The 17,029-nt window shown below is 40.5% G+C and overlaps 1 protein-coding gene across 2 annotated transcripts in view; it reads left to right on the forward strand.

Annotated features, from left to right (window-relative positions):
• Positions 1–2,206: 2,206 nt before the first annotated feature.
• Positions 2,207–17,029, forward strand: part of ext1a (exostosin glycosyltransferase 1a) — a 55,409-nt gene continuing 40,586 nt past the window's right edge. For both annotated transcript variants that reach the window (XM_046877698.1, XM_046877699.1), the window contains exon 1: positions 2,207–4,038. In XM_046877698.1, coding sequence (XP_046733654.1) covers positions 3,125–4,038 — 914 coding nt within the window. In that variant the 5' untranslated portion in view covers positions 2,207–3,124. The remainder of the gene's footprint in view (positions 4,039–17,029) is intronic.

Below are 17,029 nucleotides of genomic sequence, written 5' to 3' on the forward strand. Positions count from 1 at the left end.
TGGGAGAAAGAACAGGAGGTAAAGGCTGGTGCTTTGATCACTGAATTGCAGAACCACCCCAAAACACACACACACACACACACACACACACACACACACACACACACACACACACACACTCCCAAGTCTGAGGCTATTGCTAAACAGCTTTAAATTCCTCCTTGCATTCTCTCCTGCTCTATGAATTCAGGTCTCATCCCTGACGTCCCTGCAGCTGTAAAAACAAATCTCAAGACACGTCCCGGCCGCCTGCTGAAACTTCTTATTAGGAGAGAGTGCTAATTTTTGAGTCCTTGTCTCCTGTAGGTCCTTGTGTATGCAGAGATAACACTGATCTCAATTTTAATAACACCGTCATGTTCATATGGCGTTCGGATTCGATCACATTCCATCGCTGATAAAGAGTTAAACTCAAAGGCATGCTTTTTGTAATGAGTTTGTTAACATCTTGTCTCGTAACAGGGTTGTAGTTCTTCTGTACAAGTTGGTATCAGGAAGTTTTGAGACTCGTTCTGTTTACAAGAATGTACTTTACCTATGTTTACAGTCTGAACTTACTACAGCGCTCCTAGCGTTCCTGCCACTTCTGGAATTTGTCAAGCATCTTCTGCTATTTGCACTGCATCACCGCAAAGATCTGGCCAGTAGGGTGGGTGCGGAAGTGAGATCATGTTGTTCCCGGCGAGACACTCACGTATGAGAAGAGCTTTGTGACAGGTTGTGCACGTGGTCAGAACAGAAGACATGATAATGCACGTGGTCAGAATAGCATGGGTTGCACAGCTGCCGATGTACACGGGACGATGTATTTCGGCGCACTGACTTATGAAGGTCGGTGCTCACTGTGACTGTGCGTGCAGCCTCGTGCTGCCATCTGTTGGCGTGTTACAAAACTAAAAACTTTTGGATACCACCTCGTACCACAAGAGTTAAAAAATGATTACGATATTTAGTGGTTAAGAAATGACCATATTTTCATCCATTTATAGTTACACCAGTTATATGCAATCAATTCTCAAATTTTCTCTCTTCCTCTGAACATTTTTGGTCTATAAAATGTCCCAATGTTTAAGCTAAAACTGGAGACTCCTTCTATAAAGCTTCAGCATAGCAACAGATCGACATATTTCTTTAAAATATCTGTCTGTGTGGAAAAAACTGGCCTAGATCTGAGTGGACTAGATAGGTCAGGAAAGATAGGTCAGGAAATGTCATGAAAAATTATGGGGAAAAAAATCTCTGAAAGGACTAACATTGTTTTTTCTCTTGCAGTGAGGTCAGTACAGAAGTTCTGGGTGAGAGACTAAAAGTGACGAGCCAAATATCAAACAAACAATCAATATTTTACATTCTCTCAGACACGTGTGATCTGTTTGACGTCATTATAATATTATTACTATCAGGTACAAAGAGAACGAAGGGTAAAACATCAGCTGTATCCTAATTACCTGCTGAGTGAACACAAAGTGCACTAATATAGTGTGTAAATGCTAATGTTATGTACCCTATGTAGTGCACATATTAAGGGAGAGGAAGGGATTTGGGATTTGGTCTGTTTAGATTTATTTATTTGTCAAAAAAACTGGGGTGCTGTATAATAATTCAGTTAATAAAATATAGTAATATTTTCTATAATATTTCAAAAAGAAATGTAATATAATGTAATACATACATTGCAATGTAAATATTTATTAGATAAATAAATACTTAAAAATTTTATAAAAATTATTGAAAATAATGTAACCTAATAAAGTAACGTATGTTTGCATATTGTATAATAATTATAAAAAGTTAACATGATTTGAAAAAATATATTACAATATAAATATAAATAAATATTTTGTGTAATAAACGTAGAATGTAAACATTTGTATATTACTGAATAAATATATTACAATAGAAATATTAAGCATATAGATTTGTACAAAAGTAATTAAATATTACAAAAATACGTACATAAAATATAATTTCATATAATAAAGTAATTGTTTATCTTTTTTTTTGTATTGTTATAAATATAAAAAAAAAATATATAAAAAATCTATATTACCAAAAATTTTTACATATTGTCATATTATAAAGTGACGTATTTTTATGCTTTATTTAAATTTTTATGTGGAATAATATGACAACAAATATATATATATATATATATATATATATATATATATTGTTTATACAAATATAAAATAATAAATACCGGAGGTGAAAGGGTGCTGAATAAGCCCCGCCTATTGCGGAAGTGACGCCGACCAATGGGAAGCCCGGAGAAGAACGTCACGTCAGCAGACGTCGGAGTGGATTGGTATGCTAGCTACATTGAAACAATCCGAACAACTCGAGCGCTCTCAGCGTCCGTGTCTCCCCGTCTCCCAGTCCCTGTCTCTCGGTGTCCCTTCCGTGGAGCCACCGCCGCGCTCCATCGCTCCGGTTCTGGTTTCCGGCGTCTCCGTGGTTCTCCCGGAGCACACTTCCGGAGACGGTGACGGAGGGAGCCCGTGAACTTGTCGGCGTGTAAGTTTAATCTCACGTTACTTGGGAAAGAAGAAGAAGAAGAAAAAAAAGTCGGGCTTCCAGTCTCACCGGAAACTGGGAAATGGGTCGGCATGGGCACGGAACCGGTTCTGGATGATCCGCGAGGCATCCCGGTGTGTCTGTGTGTCATAACCAGGATTAATACTAACCAAGGAGATCGATGTTTCTGTGGATCTTCTGGAGAGATGGTTTTGATTTCTGAGGACCGGATTCCTCCTCTGGTTCGGTTCTCCTTTCTGGACTTTCCCACTTTCTTTTCATAGGAAGTGGTTTTTACTTCTTATTTTAAAAAAATGCCCGTTTTCTAAAAAGAAAATTAATCCTGGAAGCAGCATGGTCCTCCATCTCCCGAGCTTTCAGACTGACTGATCCAGACCAAGTGAAGCTGGAGGTTCAGGAGGAGAAGAGGTAAGTGCTTAGGAAGGAAAAGTCGCCCACATGCTCTGGCTTTGGGATCCGGCTCAGAAAAGTGTTGAACCCTTGCAGGCTGGTGGAAGATGGCTGTGTTTCCCAGCAGGAGCAGGTGAGAGAACGACCTCGGGGCGTATTGGATCTATTGATCGAGATCTCGAGCCGGACCGAAGGACACATGCAGGCCAAAAAACGGTATTCCATCTTGTTCTCCGCCAGCGCCTGTGTCGTACTGCTGCTGTACCTCGGCGGGGTACAGATCGCCGAAAGGAGCCCGGGCGGCGGAGCCCGGCGTGGCCCGGAACCTCGCTGGCCCAGGTTTATCGAGCACCTCCGAGCGTTCCGTACGTCGGAAAGCGACGTCGGAGCGTCGCCGAGAGACAAGAGAGATGCCGTGTCCGGTGTCTACAAGGGCCGGATGTGCCGCATGGACTCGTGCTTCGACTTCTCTTTGTGCAAGAAGAACGGCTTTAAAGTTTACGTCTACCCTCAGGAGAAAGGAGAGAAGATCTCGGAGAGTTACCAGAACATTTTAGCTTCGATCGAGAGTTCTAGGTTTTACACTTCTGACCCGGGACAGGCGTGCTTGTTCGTCCTCAGCCTGGACACCCTGGACCGGGATCAGTTGTCTCCGCAGTATGTCCACAATCTCAAAGCAAAGCTACAGAACTTGAACCAATGGAACGACGGCAGGAATCACCTGATCTTCAATTTGTACTCGGGGACGTGGCCGAATTACACGGAGGACCTCGGTTTCGACATCGGGCAGGCCATGTTGGCCAAAGCCAGCATCAGCACGGAGAACTTCAGACCCAACTTTGACGTTTCCATTCCTCTGTTCTCTAAAGACCACCCAAGGACAGGAGGGGAGAGGGGCTTCTTGAAATACAACTCCATCCCACCGTTTCGGAAGTACATGCTGGTTTTTAAGGGGAAGCGCTACCTGACCGGGATCGGTTCGGATACGCGGAACGCTCTGTACCACGTTCACAACTCCGAGGACGTGGTCCTGCTCACCACCTGCAAACACGGCAAAGACTGGCAGAAGCACAAGGATGCGAGGTGCGACAAGGACAACGCCGAATATGACAAGTAAGTAGATTTTACTTCATTTATTTTTTTTAATGAAAAAATATCACCTGAGCCTTTACATCACAATCATTCACCGCTTAGCCACTTTTGATCTGTAGGCACCGAGGAAGCACCAATCATCTGTTAAGTAGGTCTGGGGAAACAATCAGGCAGCAACCTGAATCGTCCTGCTGTTTCTCAGTGAAAGCACATGGTCCTGATCCTCATTAGAAAATGTTGATTCAAGCCCAGATTTAAATGTCACCTCTTTCCGAACGTGGGGGCAATGTGCCTTCTCAGAACCTCCCAGACGCCTCAGTTTGTCAGGCAGAAGATCAGCCTGGTACTTCTCCTTGTGGAAAGTTTGTCCTTAGATCATATCTTCAGATCTGAAGTTCTCATCCAGGTTTCACGTGACCACGTCGTCACAGAACTGACTTGTACAATCTTGTACATACATACAGTGTAAACAAATATATATATATATATATATATATATATATATATATATATATATATATATAAGAACATATAACTAATAATAAATGCATGTGCATACATACATAACGTTTATTATACGTATATTATCAGTTCCCTACGGATCTCAACATCTGGATTTCTGTGCAACCGTTTCGAAAACCAATATTTTACACACATAAAACAATATAAATAAACCGAATGGAACGACTGAACTGAAGTATCGAGTTGCGGTCTGGATCATCGAGGTCATGTGACCGCTCAGACACAACGTTGGCAAATCAGAGGATTACCCTGGTGACCTGCACTACAATCGTTCTTTTCACTTTCTACCCCCTGATTTATGCAATATCCAGATAACTGTTACAGATGTAATTATGACCTACTGCAGAGGGTGAAATTGCTGAGGTAAATATCGAATAAATTTAAATCCGGCTCGAGTTAAAATGTAAACCTGGGCATATGTTGCTGAAATATAATTTTTTTGTATGTAAAATATAGTATATAATATATATTTCTAATATTAATAATATTTGTGGCATTTGTAAAGTACATTCATGATATCTCTCTGTCCATCTATCTGTCTGTAGATAGATATTATTACTGTAAAAAGAGAGATAGATAGATAGATAGATAGATAGATAGATAGATAGATAGATAGATAGATATTCGCCCTTCCAACATTTTTAACATTAGTGCCGAATTCATCTGATTGAACAAGTTTGAAACCACGGACAGAAAACTTGAGCTGACAAATGTTTTGCAAATAATAATAAAAATAATCATAATTGTCTACAAAGTCTAAATGATGGTTATTAATGTTATTATCGGAATTATCATATTCCATTATTTTAAAAATTCAAATATTATTACACTTTGAAATTGACAAATCAAACAACTAGTCAAATGTTTAAGAATAATCAATCAAATCATCTCTTTTTGATCTACTTCCAAATGTGGAGTCTATACACATTATATTTTCCTATATTCCACCCACATACACGTTTTACATCTCCAGTAGGAATATTCTGGATTTTGGTCAGTAGTTTTATCCTCTGCGGTCGGACTCATAATTGGAGCACCAGAACCTGGTCTCTGTAACATCTCAGTTTTCTGAATAATGTTGAAATCTAAGGTGCAAAGCGAAAGGCTCCGGTGAACCGCACTCCATCTGTTGGTTTCAGTAGACACTACAAACATTAGGTTTCATACTCCTGAGTTTTTTCCGCATTAAGTCACATGACCCGATGGTTCAGACTGTAACGGATACGAGTCCAGTTGCTCAATTCGGTCTTTTAGGGTTTTTTGCATGTCGCAAAGCTGTTGTGCAAAAACCGTTAGGGAACGAGGGACTGAGGAGGTGAACCTTGAACAGAACCAGACTCGTGATGGAACCGGATCGGGAGATTATCTTGTATTGTTAAGAGTTGCAGAAGAGGAAAGAGAAACGGTGCTAAACGTGTTGAGAGGAAGACCCGTGTGATGACTGGAGGACAGGGTGGTCTTTACGAGTACAGCAGCAGCAGCTTTATCATTTCCATGTGAGGGCATAATAGAGCGAACACATCCTGATAAATCGCAAGTTTTCACAGTCGTAACTGGATCTGCCGTCCGATTTGATGAAATCAGACTTTTTCTTTTTTCGAACAAATTAAAATTCACTTCCTTTGTCATATAAAAAGCACGTTTTTAAGTTCAAGCTGGTGAGCAAACAGTCGCGTTTTTACTTTCTGAGCTCTATATGTTGCCCACCCACCCAAATCCAATACCCTGGGGCACTCTGATAGATTTAACATCAACAATACCCACAGTGCCAGTGCAGGCAGCAGGGGGGTGTCGGACCACAGGCCTGACGTTTACCACATGGCAGTCCATCGGCGCTGAGTAACTGCTTCCTGCCAGACCTCGGGCGCGACCTCACACCCTGGCGGCTTGACCTCAGACTCGAGTCTCCTGCCGGCATGCTGTCACTGTAACACGCTGAGATTTTCACATGCCACACACAGCAGCGGCATCGGCTACAGCGACGCAAAGCAGCTGTTCCGTCACGACCTCCTGTCTCGCGTCGTGACCATTCACGCTCCGAACCGAAAAATTATTATTCATTTATGCGGAATATTTAATTTCACACACTGATTTTGGTCGACTCCTAAAAACAAAAAAATAAACACTAGTCAAGTCCATACAGCAGGAACATACAGTTCTTTTATTAATAACATTTACATTGTGTTCATAAGTCCTGATTTTAAACACAATTTTTAGCATTTATTATTCATTTATGCAGAAGAGTTTATAGAAACTCAACAAGATTGATTTTAGTTGACTTAAAAAAAAAAAAATGTATGCCCTTACAACAAGAGAATTCTTTAATAATATTTATTTTAATAATAATGATCATTTTTAATAATAGTAATGTTTTACTAATAAAATTTGATTGAAATTTTTTTTTTTTACTTTTTTTCACAATAAATAATACAATTGTCTTTTTAAAGACATTTAATTATGTATCACATTATATAGATTCGTGCCCAAAAAAATTTTTCACGTACTTTAATATATTTAATTAAATTAACTATAGTTAAATGAGGCATTCAAATTTTTAAACCAGTAACAGTGAAAGAAGAATAAAAGTAGGTCTGTAAATATTTTAAAACATATTTTAAACAATTTTTTAAGTATTTAAAAAAATTTAACATTCAGGCTTTTTTTTTTTTTTTTACGCAATCAAATGAATTAACAAAACGAAACAATCGTATCAAAAGACGCACGATATCGCAAAATGTAGATTATAATATAATGAATTTATATTGTTCGAGAGGATATTAGTCCCTGCTAGTTGTATTTCACACAAAAGTAAACCAAATTTATTGTCTCTTGTGGATCCACCTGTAAAATGAAGTCTATATTAAATATGAAAAAAGTCTGATGATCTCATAGCCTCGGGTTTGAACTTTGACCCCTCAGTAACTTTTAAAATGTTCGCAGCAGCTTGTCGAAATGTTTTTCCGCGTTCTCTCTTTATTTTTCTGAGAAAAGCTTTTAAATGATTTTTTTCTCCCCCCTCCCGTGCCGTCATGTGGCTTCATGCTCACATGCTGTGTGGATTATAATTAGCCCGGATTAGTCATTCAGCAGCGCATTAGTCTGCCGAGAAGGTTTCGGCGTCTTTCTCGTGGAAAACGGAGTGCGGTACGGACTCTAATGCACCACATTAAACCTCCGATCTTGAGGTGTGTGTGTGTGTGTGTGTGTGTGTGTGTGTGTGTGTGTGTGTGTGTATAAGGCTGTGTCCTGAAGCGTTTCTTTTCCCTTTTTTCTAGCAGGTGACATTGAAAAATCCTAAACATTTCATTTCACACTAATCTAATTTATCACTTAAAGCAGATTGAAGCTAATTAGAAGTTTGCGTTCTGACTATTAATTAAAGAAGTCATCTACATACATGAACACACCGTCAACATCTGGTACCGAACGTACGGTGCTCGATGTCTTTCCTTTCATTTCTTTCATTTCAGACTCTGGGTTTTAAGGTTTCATCGGATATTTGAAGGTTCTTTGTTTCCTGGAATGAAAATGGTCTGTTCTTGCTTGTCTAAGGCCGTAGCTATCGATTATATTAGTAATAAAGTCGATTAATCTAGTAATCAGATAAAAAGTATTTTTTTTTAATTAAAGAGCAACACTTAAAAGATGCAGGAGAAAGAAGACAGGTCTTTTAAAACAAACGGGTTTTTTTGTTTCCTTTTTTAGAAAAATTAACATTTATTGCTGAAATTGCACACAAGAATATCTTGGAAAACGAAACCCATTGAATTGCCATATTACATCAAAATGCAAATATATATAAATATTCATAAATAAAATCTATTTTAAACGACTCTTTAAAAGGTAAACACACTGTAGGTTGTTTTCTTTGTTTTAGTTTGAAATGATTCCAAACTTTGTAGTGTTTTTCGGTCTGAATCGCCCTCTCGCTGTTTTCTCCCCGTTCCTCCATATTTCTTTCTGTGGAGTCTTCTGTAGTACCCGTCCGAAGCGCACCAGAGTTTAGTGGCTGTTCCGTCAGTAATAATGGTCCGTGAGGAAACATTGTGCTCTGTGTGTAGTTAAATGGACTAAACAATGATTTAAATAAAATGTTTTGTATTCAAATTAGTTATGAGTACTTGGTTACTAAAGGAATCGTTTAAACCGAACCTTGTCCTTCAGAGGGACAAACAAATAGGTGTTTAAGGCTGTAAATTTGGGAACATGACTTTTCCAATAGTTCCTACAATGGGTAATGGCTCTAGGTGGTTTATGGGATTTCTTGTTGGGTAGGCGTAGAATGTTTCGATGAGTTTTAAAGTTGATAGATTCTGTTGTCTCTATATTTGAGGATTATTCCAGGGGTACAAAGAATCTGAAGAATCAATTAAGTTCCTTAAAGTTTCTTTGGGTAGCTAGATGGTCTAGTATTTGGTCTAGTATATCCAAGGTAGTTCTGTATGGATTCTTCCTGGAAATGGAGAAGGGTCTTTTTTTTTTTTCCAAGCAAGACCTTATGGAAATGATGTTTTTGCAAAGTTCCTTAGATAGTTAAAAGGTTCTAGCATACACCAAAGGGTCTTTGGGATCTGGACCCTTTCTTAAAACCCACTGAGTTCTTTAAAGAATCTTGTCCCCAAGAGGACAACCAAAGAACATTTAAGAGGGTTTAAAGTGCCCTAGGAAAGATGTGGGGTACTTACGGGTCTTTTGCATGGTAAGGGGGTTTAGCTTTCTTAAGGTCTTGTACCTTCTTTGGAAACACTGTTCATGGGTTCAACTTAGGATCCTGTCTTTAAGAAGGACAACCCAAAAGCATTCATTTCTAGGATGCCCTGATTGGTTAATTGTTGAAGCTGTGCGTTAAAAACACATCATTATCAAGTATTTTTTTCATGGCTCTACAAGGTTTCATGTTTCTTAGTAGGCTAAAGGGGTCTTGTAGGGATGCTACGTATAAAATAAAAAAACCTGTGAGGGCACAATCCTTTTAAAATAAGGGTTTCTTTGGATGCTTAAAGGTCCTTACTTTTACACTGGGTTCTACTAGGAATCTTCTATGAGGAACTTTATTAACGACAAGAAAAAAGTTCTTATACCTGTGCAAGATTTCTACTTGATATGAACTTGACATTGGGCCTCGACGGGCAACTCCAAATTTTTCCACAACCGACCATTGTTGCGTTCTACAGAGAACATTTGAATGGTTTTATCCAAAATGACAATTTTAAAAAACGGGGCCCGAGATGGATATGAATTCTTTTTTTAGGGTTACCATCCCGACCTTGAGTTTTGAGCCCAACATACAACTAGGGGCAGATCTGACTCATGCTGATGCTCTGAAACATTAATACAGTGTGTACTGTCAGCATTCAGGAAGCGAGTTTTTGATTTCCGCCTTGCCAGGATTTTGCGTAATTGCCCCCTGATGATAAAAAAAATGCATGGCACATTTTTTTTAGTGCAGGCAGCAGCTCATTCTCTTCTCATTTCCTAACTAGCCATAGGCCATTTTTTCCCCCTTCTTCTTTTTCTACACGGACTCCCAGCGAAGACATCGTACACGGGCGTTCATGCGAAGCCACAACGCTGACGGCTACGACCGGGTGAATAATTGATGCCCCGTATTTGAGTCATGTCGTCCCTTTCTTCCTTTACTTGAAAAAATCATGTCTTATTCATGGATGCCTCAGATCGGTTCCATCAATTCTCACAGCGCATCCCCTAAAGGCAGGACTATTTTGGAAAATTAAGTAAGTGACTATGAAACATGAAATGAGACGGTGCTGGGAATTTTCTTACACGGTCATGTTTCCAATGGAGTCTGCAACTGTGTTTCAGGTCCCCGAATGTATAATCTGATAGTGTTTACTAGGAAGTCATCAAGCTCTTTAGCTGTAAATCTGCTGTAACGGCACACACATGGGTGTTTTTTTGAGTTTTCCTCGAACGTTCCATGGGCACTACGTGCATTTGTTTGAATGCAAACCGCTGTAGGTCTTGTTCATTAGTAACTGACGTGACTTTAACATATACGTAGGACCTAGCATACCTAGCATACCTCCAGGATTATATTTCTTAACGTATTCTCATGGATAGATCCAGCCAGGACTCCTAGGACCTCCGAAACACGTGTAGACCCCAAATGCTTCCCTTTATGCTGAGTCATTGGGCAGCGTAACATTACGCTGAAGAAAAAAGGCTATCTGCCGCCTTCTGCATACATAAACTCACAGATGTCTGTGATTGGTTAGTGTCTCTGACCGACTGGAGAGAGAGTGTATGGCCAATTCTGCCTTCTCGGATACTCTGTTAGGGATGGTATCGTTAGGGGACATAGTCGGAATCCCACAAGCGCTAGAAAACAATATTTTACATTTCTGCCAAGTATAGTTTTATGTGTACAAGTTTGGTGGACGAAGAGTTTTCCCTGGGGCTTTCTTATACCAGAAATAGAAAAAAGTCAAATAAAACACTTAAATATAAATGCCATGCTTTAGGTAGATGTTGTAAGGTTTTCTAGAGTTGCCAGGAATCAATTAAAGGTTAACCATAAAGCTATTGGGCCTCGATACATCTAGGGTTAACTGAGGATGATGCGATTCGCTTCTTGAAGCATAACCAGCAATACGATACATTAAAGATAGATATGAAGCAGCTACTGATGTGATACGTGATACGATTCCCCCCTACTACGATGCAATACTATGCGATGGGAAAAATGTTATGCTCTGCAACTCAATATGGTACAGATTTCTTTGGTTCAGACAGACAGCAAATCATCAATTTACTTAAGTGCCTTCTGACCTCTAACCTCCTTTTATGAACAGGACTTTGTAGGGCAAAACAATGAAATAAATAAAACCAGATGTTCTTTACATGTAGGAAGTTACAGCTCTACCTCTGCCATGTTAATCTGTATGCTGTGTGACTCTCAGGACACGCCTTGGTCTTGTAGTGTCGTGACGTGTCATGTTCACTTAGCAGCAATTCTCAGGTGCTGAGAGAACGCGCTCGAGAAACTAATAATTATATAAATCATTTATTTATTTTATTTAATATGCTATATGCTAATGTAAAAATCTAATCGAAATACGTTCTGCCACCACGACGCCAATGAATGTATTGCGTAGCTCCCTGTCTCTGACGTTACCTATTTGGCACATCGGGTGGCGTTGTTCCAGTCACCAAATGGGACCTTCCACTTTCTTAGCAAATGTTTGTATGTATATTGTAGGGTCAAAACGATCGAGTTCTGCGAGGGCTCAACGCTTCTCCTTCGACCTGATGTGAAAGGTAATAACGGTAAATGTTTAGCGCCTGCATAATTAGAGCTAGACGACCTCATTTGTATGACCATCTCCTTCAGGCGACGGTTGCTAATTAACTTGGAAGCGTTTTCTGCATTTCGATTCCGCTGGCGTTGCTTTTGGAAAACGCTTCCAAACTACTGCATTGTACAGAGTTACAGTCCCACAGAGCGATCCAAAGGGTTCAAGTTTAAAACCCTGAGAGGAATTCCAGAAGAAAATGTGAAAGTGGGGGGATTTAAGATGGAAGACTACGTGGCACAAAACAATAAATGAATTAGCGGCTATTCCGAGTCATACGAAATCCAGTTTGGAGTTCAGCTGTGTATATTGGTTTACCTGAGTGTGTAATTACGTTAACGGGCGCCCCGAAGCCGTCTCGGGTCGTAAAGCGGGATGCGATTCCGCAGGCAGCTGTTTCGCTCGCTCTAATAGCAGATTTGGCCACTTTCGCCCAGACAGCCAGTGTAATCACACGCCGAGACATCGCGGCGGATTTAATGAGACGGTGATCCTCGAAAAGATAACAGACTGCTTCCAGATCAATGCTCTCTCTCCACCCCTGCCTTAGTGGGTGATTACGGGCAGGAACGCAAGGCGCTCCGGCTGCTCGAGAGCCCTTGATGAACGAGTGGAGTGGAGAAAATAATGATAGAAATTGTAACTGACTCGCATCTCAACCAAAATAGCTCAAACAAAAGACGGATCGAGACGTCTCAGGCTGAGGATAACTCGATTTAGCACCTATCATGCATTTAAAGTGCGGGTTAAGTTACAGAACGATTGCAAATATTTTATCTTGATTAAACTACGATTCGCAAAGTAATCACCGGGAGAGAATAGAAACGGGAATTTTTGACGGTTATTGAATCTTGCTGTTGCTTCGGCCGATTCGGAGGGTGTTAGTAAAGTCATGCACTGATGTAGGTGAGAAGGTGAGGAGGCCTGGGGTGCAGTCAGCGTTTATCAGGTTCAGAATGTTTGGAGCTCTTTAGCAGGAGAGATCTTCCAGATCGTCATGAAGCCAGATTTGTGCACTGTCATGCTGGAACAGGTTTGGGTCTCCTAGTTTAAGTGAATGGGAAAATTTCATGCTACCACACCCAAAGACGAGTTTGTGGTAAGTTTTTGCGGAAGAACCACATTCAGCTGGTAAAGTCAGGTGTCCCAGTACTTCTATTCATACAGTGCATCATCATCAGTTCATCATGGTTAGTCAGAAGACAGAAAACTTGAGCTGACCATCACAGGGCTGAGAAACTCTTTCCGTAGCTCAGTGCAGCCACAAACAGGAAAAGTGGTTAACCGGATTTCTCAAAGTTTTAATTACGACGTAAGAACAGGGGCTTTGAGGATTCGGATTTGGACTGTAGTTTATGTCAACAGTCTGCTACACTGACTCAGGACTACAGTTGGCATCTGATCACCATCACTGCACCTCAACATCGTTCATCTGTTATACACGGACATTCAGTGCAACCCGGAGGAGGATGAGGTTTCCTCTTGAGTCTGGTTCCTCTCAAGGTTTCTTCATTATGCCGTCTTGGGGAGTTTTTTCTTCACCACAATTGCACCTGTTTGTTTATCAGGGACAAACTTAGACTTATAAAGAACATCTTATTTATTCTTTGTCACCACATTATCTGCTTTAAGACAACGTTCATTGTTAAAAGCGCAATAGAAATCAAAATGAATTAAATCAAACAATTGAAACCCTTCCAACAAGACTGTTGTTTTTCCGCAAGCCAAGCATTTTTTTCCCTCTCCCTCCTGTAGTTTTCAAGATGGAAACGAAACAAGTGTGGACTCGGATAAGAATTCAACATGACGCCTGGGCGAACCCGTCAATTTGCATCGATTCATTTCATTTCCATGTTTTTTTGCATTTATCCCCACATGCCGTTTTCATTTCTCAATACGCTGCTATTTTTAGTAAAAACGAGGCTGACGAGCCGAAAAGTACTTTCATTAGCATTTTTACAGTTTTAGGTGTTTTTTTTTTTTGAGGGGTGGGTTTGCAGAATCAGCACTTCAGCTTTGTTGAGCAATAGGTTCTGTATAAAAGCACATTATTTGACAACCTTTTAATGGTTCCCAGGTGGCAAACTGAAAACGATGTTTCATTGGGTTTTTCGTTTTCCTTTTTTTTTTTATGAGCATTGCTGTAATCTTTCATTCAGTCCAGTTAAACAATTTTTAACATTTTAATTTTCCAGTGTCGATGGTCCATGACCACCTCTAACGCTCACTGTAATGCTCTCGCAGCACTTTAGAAGGTTTTTTCGGTTAGTTTTACCTGTATCACCTCTACAAATGATACCAGCATGCAACAGCCAATCAGCTTTCTGTTATTGGCTCAAATCTCTCTCGGATTGGACCGACGAAAAAGCCTTAATAAATGAATTTAGGGCCCGGTTAAACCAGTTTCTTACAACATTCCTAATGGTCTTAAAAAGCCTTCAATATAATTTGGTGAAATCTACAGAAACCCTGAAATGACGGGCGCCAAGGAATTCCTCAGACAGTTTTTTGCTAGATCAGTTCCTTGAAATTGTCCATAATTACTTACCTATTTGCATTCAGTGGCAGTTTTACCAAATTTAGCACCAGCGGACCTTTTTTTTGGGTGTAATTACAACATCAGATGTACCTTTAGCTGAAACAGGGCCCATAAGAAACTAATGAGAGTTTTCTCGGACTTCATCTGCACAAGAGACGGCTGTATTACTCTTTGAGTTCAGACTCATAATGTAATGTTGTTAGGTTGTGTTCTTTAAACACAGCCACTGGCTCTTGACAGATGAGACGAATGGCCTTGTCCTTGCACCGCACAAAAAACTAATCAGAAGCCCAAGCTGCTGCACTCAGAGTCAATTTTTCTTTTCTTTGACGTTGTCAAGCCTGGCTAGCTTGGGGATGGACGCAGCAGTGAGGGAGCCTTGGTTAAATGTGATGTCGCTGAGTGCTGAAATAGCTGCTAAATTTTGTTCTTTTGAACTTTTCTTGGAACCGTCAGGCTATAAACTGTCATTGGCATGATCGTTGAATTTATGATGCACTACTTTACTGATATCAATTATTTGTGGATTAGAAATAATGTTAACCTTTTGTTTTTGTGGGGACGGATGATCCGCTCTGGCAACCCCTAACAGAACAGCCGAAAGAAGGCGACGACTAACTTTTAGTTTTTGCCCACTCTTAAAGTTGTACAAGCAATCTTCTTTTTTTCTTTAGGCTGCTCTTTTATAAGGGGCACCACAGCAGATCATCCGTCTCCAGACACCTCTGTCCTCTACGTCTGCCTCTTTCAAACCAACTACCTGCATGTCTTCCCTCACCACATCCATAAACCTCCTCTTTGGTGTTCCTCTTTTCCTCCTTCCTGGCGGCTCCATCCTCAGCATTCTCCTACCGATATACCCCATGTCCCTCCTCTGCACATGTCCAAACCATTCAATCACACCACCCTCCCCTTGTCTCTAAAACGTCCTACATGTGCTGTCCCTCTAATAAACTCATTTCTAATCCTGTCCATCCTCGTCAACGAAAACCTCAACATCTTCAGCTCTGCTCCCTCCAGCTCCACCTCCTGTCTTTTACTCAATGCCACTGTCTCTAAACCATACAACATCTCAGGTCTCACCACAGTCCTATAAACTTTCCCTTTCACTCTCACAGATACTCTTCTATCACAAATCACTCCTGCTATCACTCTTCTCCACCCACTCCACCCTGCCTGCACCCTTTTCTTCACTTCTCTAACACACTCTTCATTACTTTGCACTGTTGACCCTAGGTACCTGAACTCCTCCACCTTCTCCACCTCTTCTCCCTGCAACTGCACCCCTCTAATGCCCTCTCTCTCAGTCACACACATGTACTCTGTCTTACTCCTACTGATTTTCGTTCCTCTATTCCTTCAGCGCATACTTCCACCTCTCTAGGCTCTTCTCAACCTGCTCCCTGCTCTCACCACAAATCACAATATCATCCACAAACATCACAGTCCATGAAGACTGCAAACAGGAAAGTGCTCAGAGACGATCCTTGATGCAATCCAACCTCCACCTTTCTGTCATTCCTACTCACTTCACTGCTGTCACACTGTCATACATGTCCTGCTCCACCCTCACATACTTCTCTGCCACACCGGACTTCCTCATACAATACCACAATACAATCCAAACTACAATTACAGACTAATGTAATTTGTAGGGAAGCAGCCTATAGACTGAATGTTATATGCTAAATTTGTATTTTATAATATTTTTGTTTTAGGGAGGCTAATAAACACATCATTATGGATGTTAAACCTGAGAGAACTTCTGATTTGTGCGTGTCACTTTCCACGTTTTTGACATACTGAAGCTTTTCTTTAAACCCAAAGTTGTGGAGTTTGGCCTCAAACATTTTCCGATGCTTTCAAAACTAGAACTTGGCGATGTGCACTCCGTTTCGAGTGTATATTATGTACATTTCTGCCTAGTTGATGCTCATCATCTGCTTTCTCATCCACCCACAGTCCTCCGTTTCTGTGTGCAGGCAGCAGGCTTTAAAAACTGCTCTATAAATATAAAAATATAAATCCCTGAAGGGCGGCATGACGTCAGCCCGTCTCCGTGTCACTCTGGCCGCTCACACCTTTTTTCCGTCTCCTCCCAGCTTTTGGCAGCTTATCCTAATTAGAAATGTGGTAGGAGCTTTTGGTTTATTGCTGGCGTTTGATCCCGGTGGATTTCTACCTTCACTGGCTGCACGGGAAGAAGCTTTAGGTTCGAAAAGATGACTAGGAAAGCTAATTTGGTGTAGCAGGTGTAGCATTTTTATAGCTCGGTTTTGATCGTCCTCTGTTCAACACTAGATATAATTTAAAGGAGGATGAACCACTAATAGGCTTGTGCAATGTTTTGTCTTATTCTGAATAGCATAAAAGATTTCAACTATGACGAACAATTGAAATCGCGATCGTTTTCACGAATCTTATCACGAAAAGGCTTTTTTTTTTTCGGTAATTTCAATGATTTTTAAAGGAGCTTACATATAATTTGTACAATTTGTCTTGTGCAGAATTTGGACGCATCGACTCCAGTCATTGTGGTTTGAAGGCAAGGGATTGCACGAATAGATCGAGTTTTCTTTTTTCCTTACGATTTAGCCGTTTCCTTTTTTTTCCATTTTCCGAATTTTGCTCTACCATC

This window comes from Silurus meridionalis, chromosome 21, assembly GCF_014805685.1.
Source record: "Silurus meridionalis isolate SWU-2019-XX chromosome 21, ASM1480568v1, whole genome shotgun sequence".
Classification (NCBI taxonomy): Eukaryota; Metazoa; Chordata; class Actinopteri; order Siluriformes; family Siluridae; genus Silurus; species Silurus meridionalis.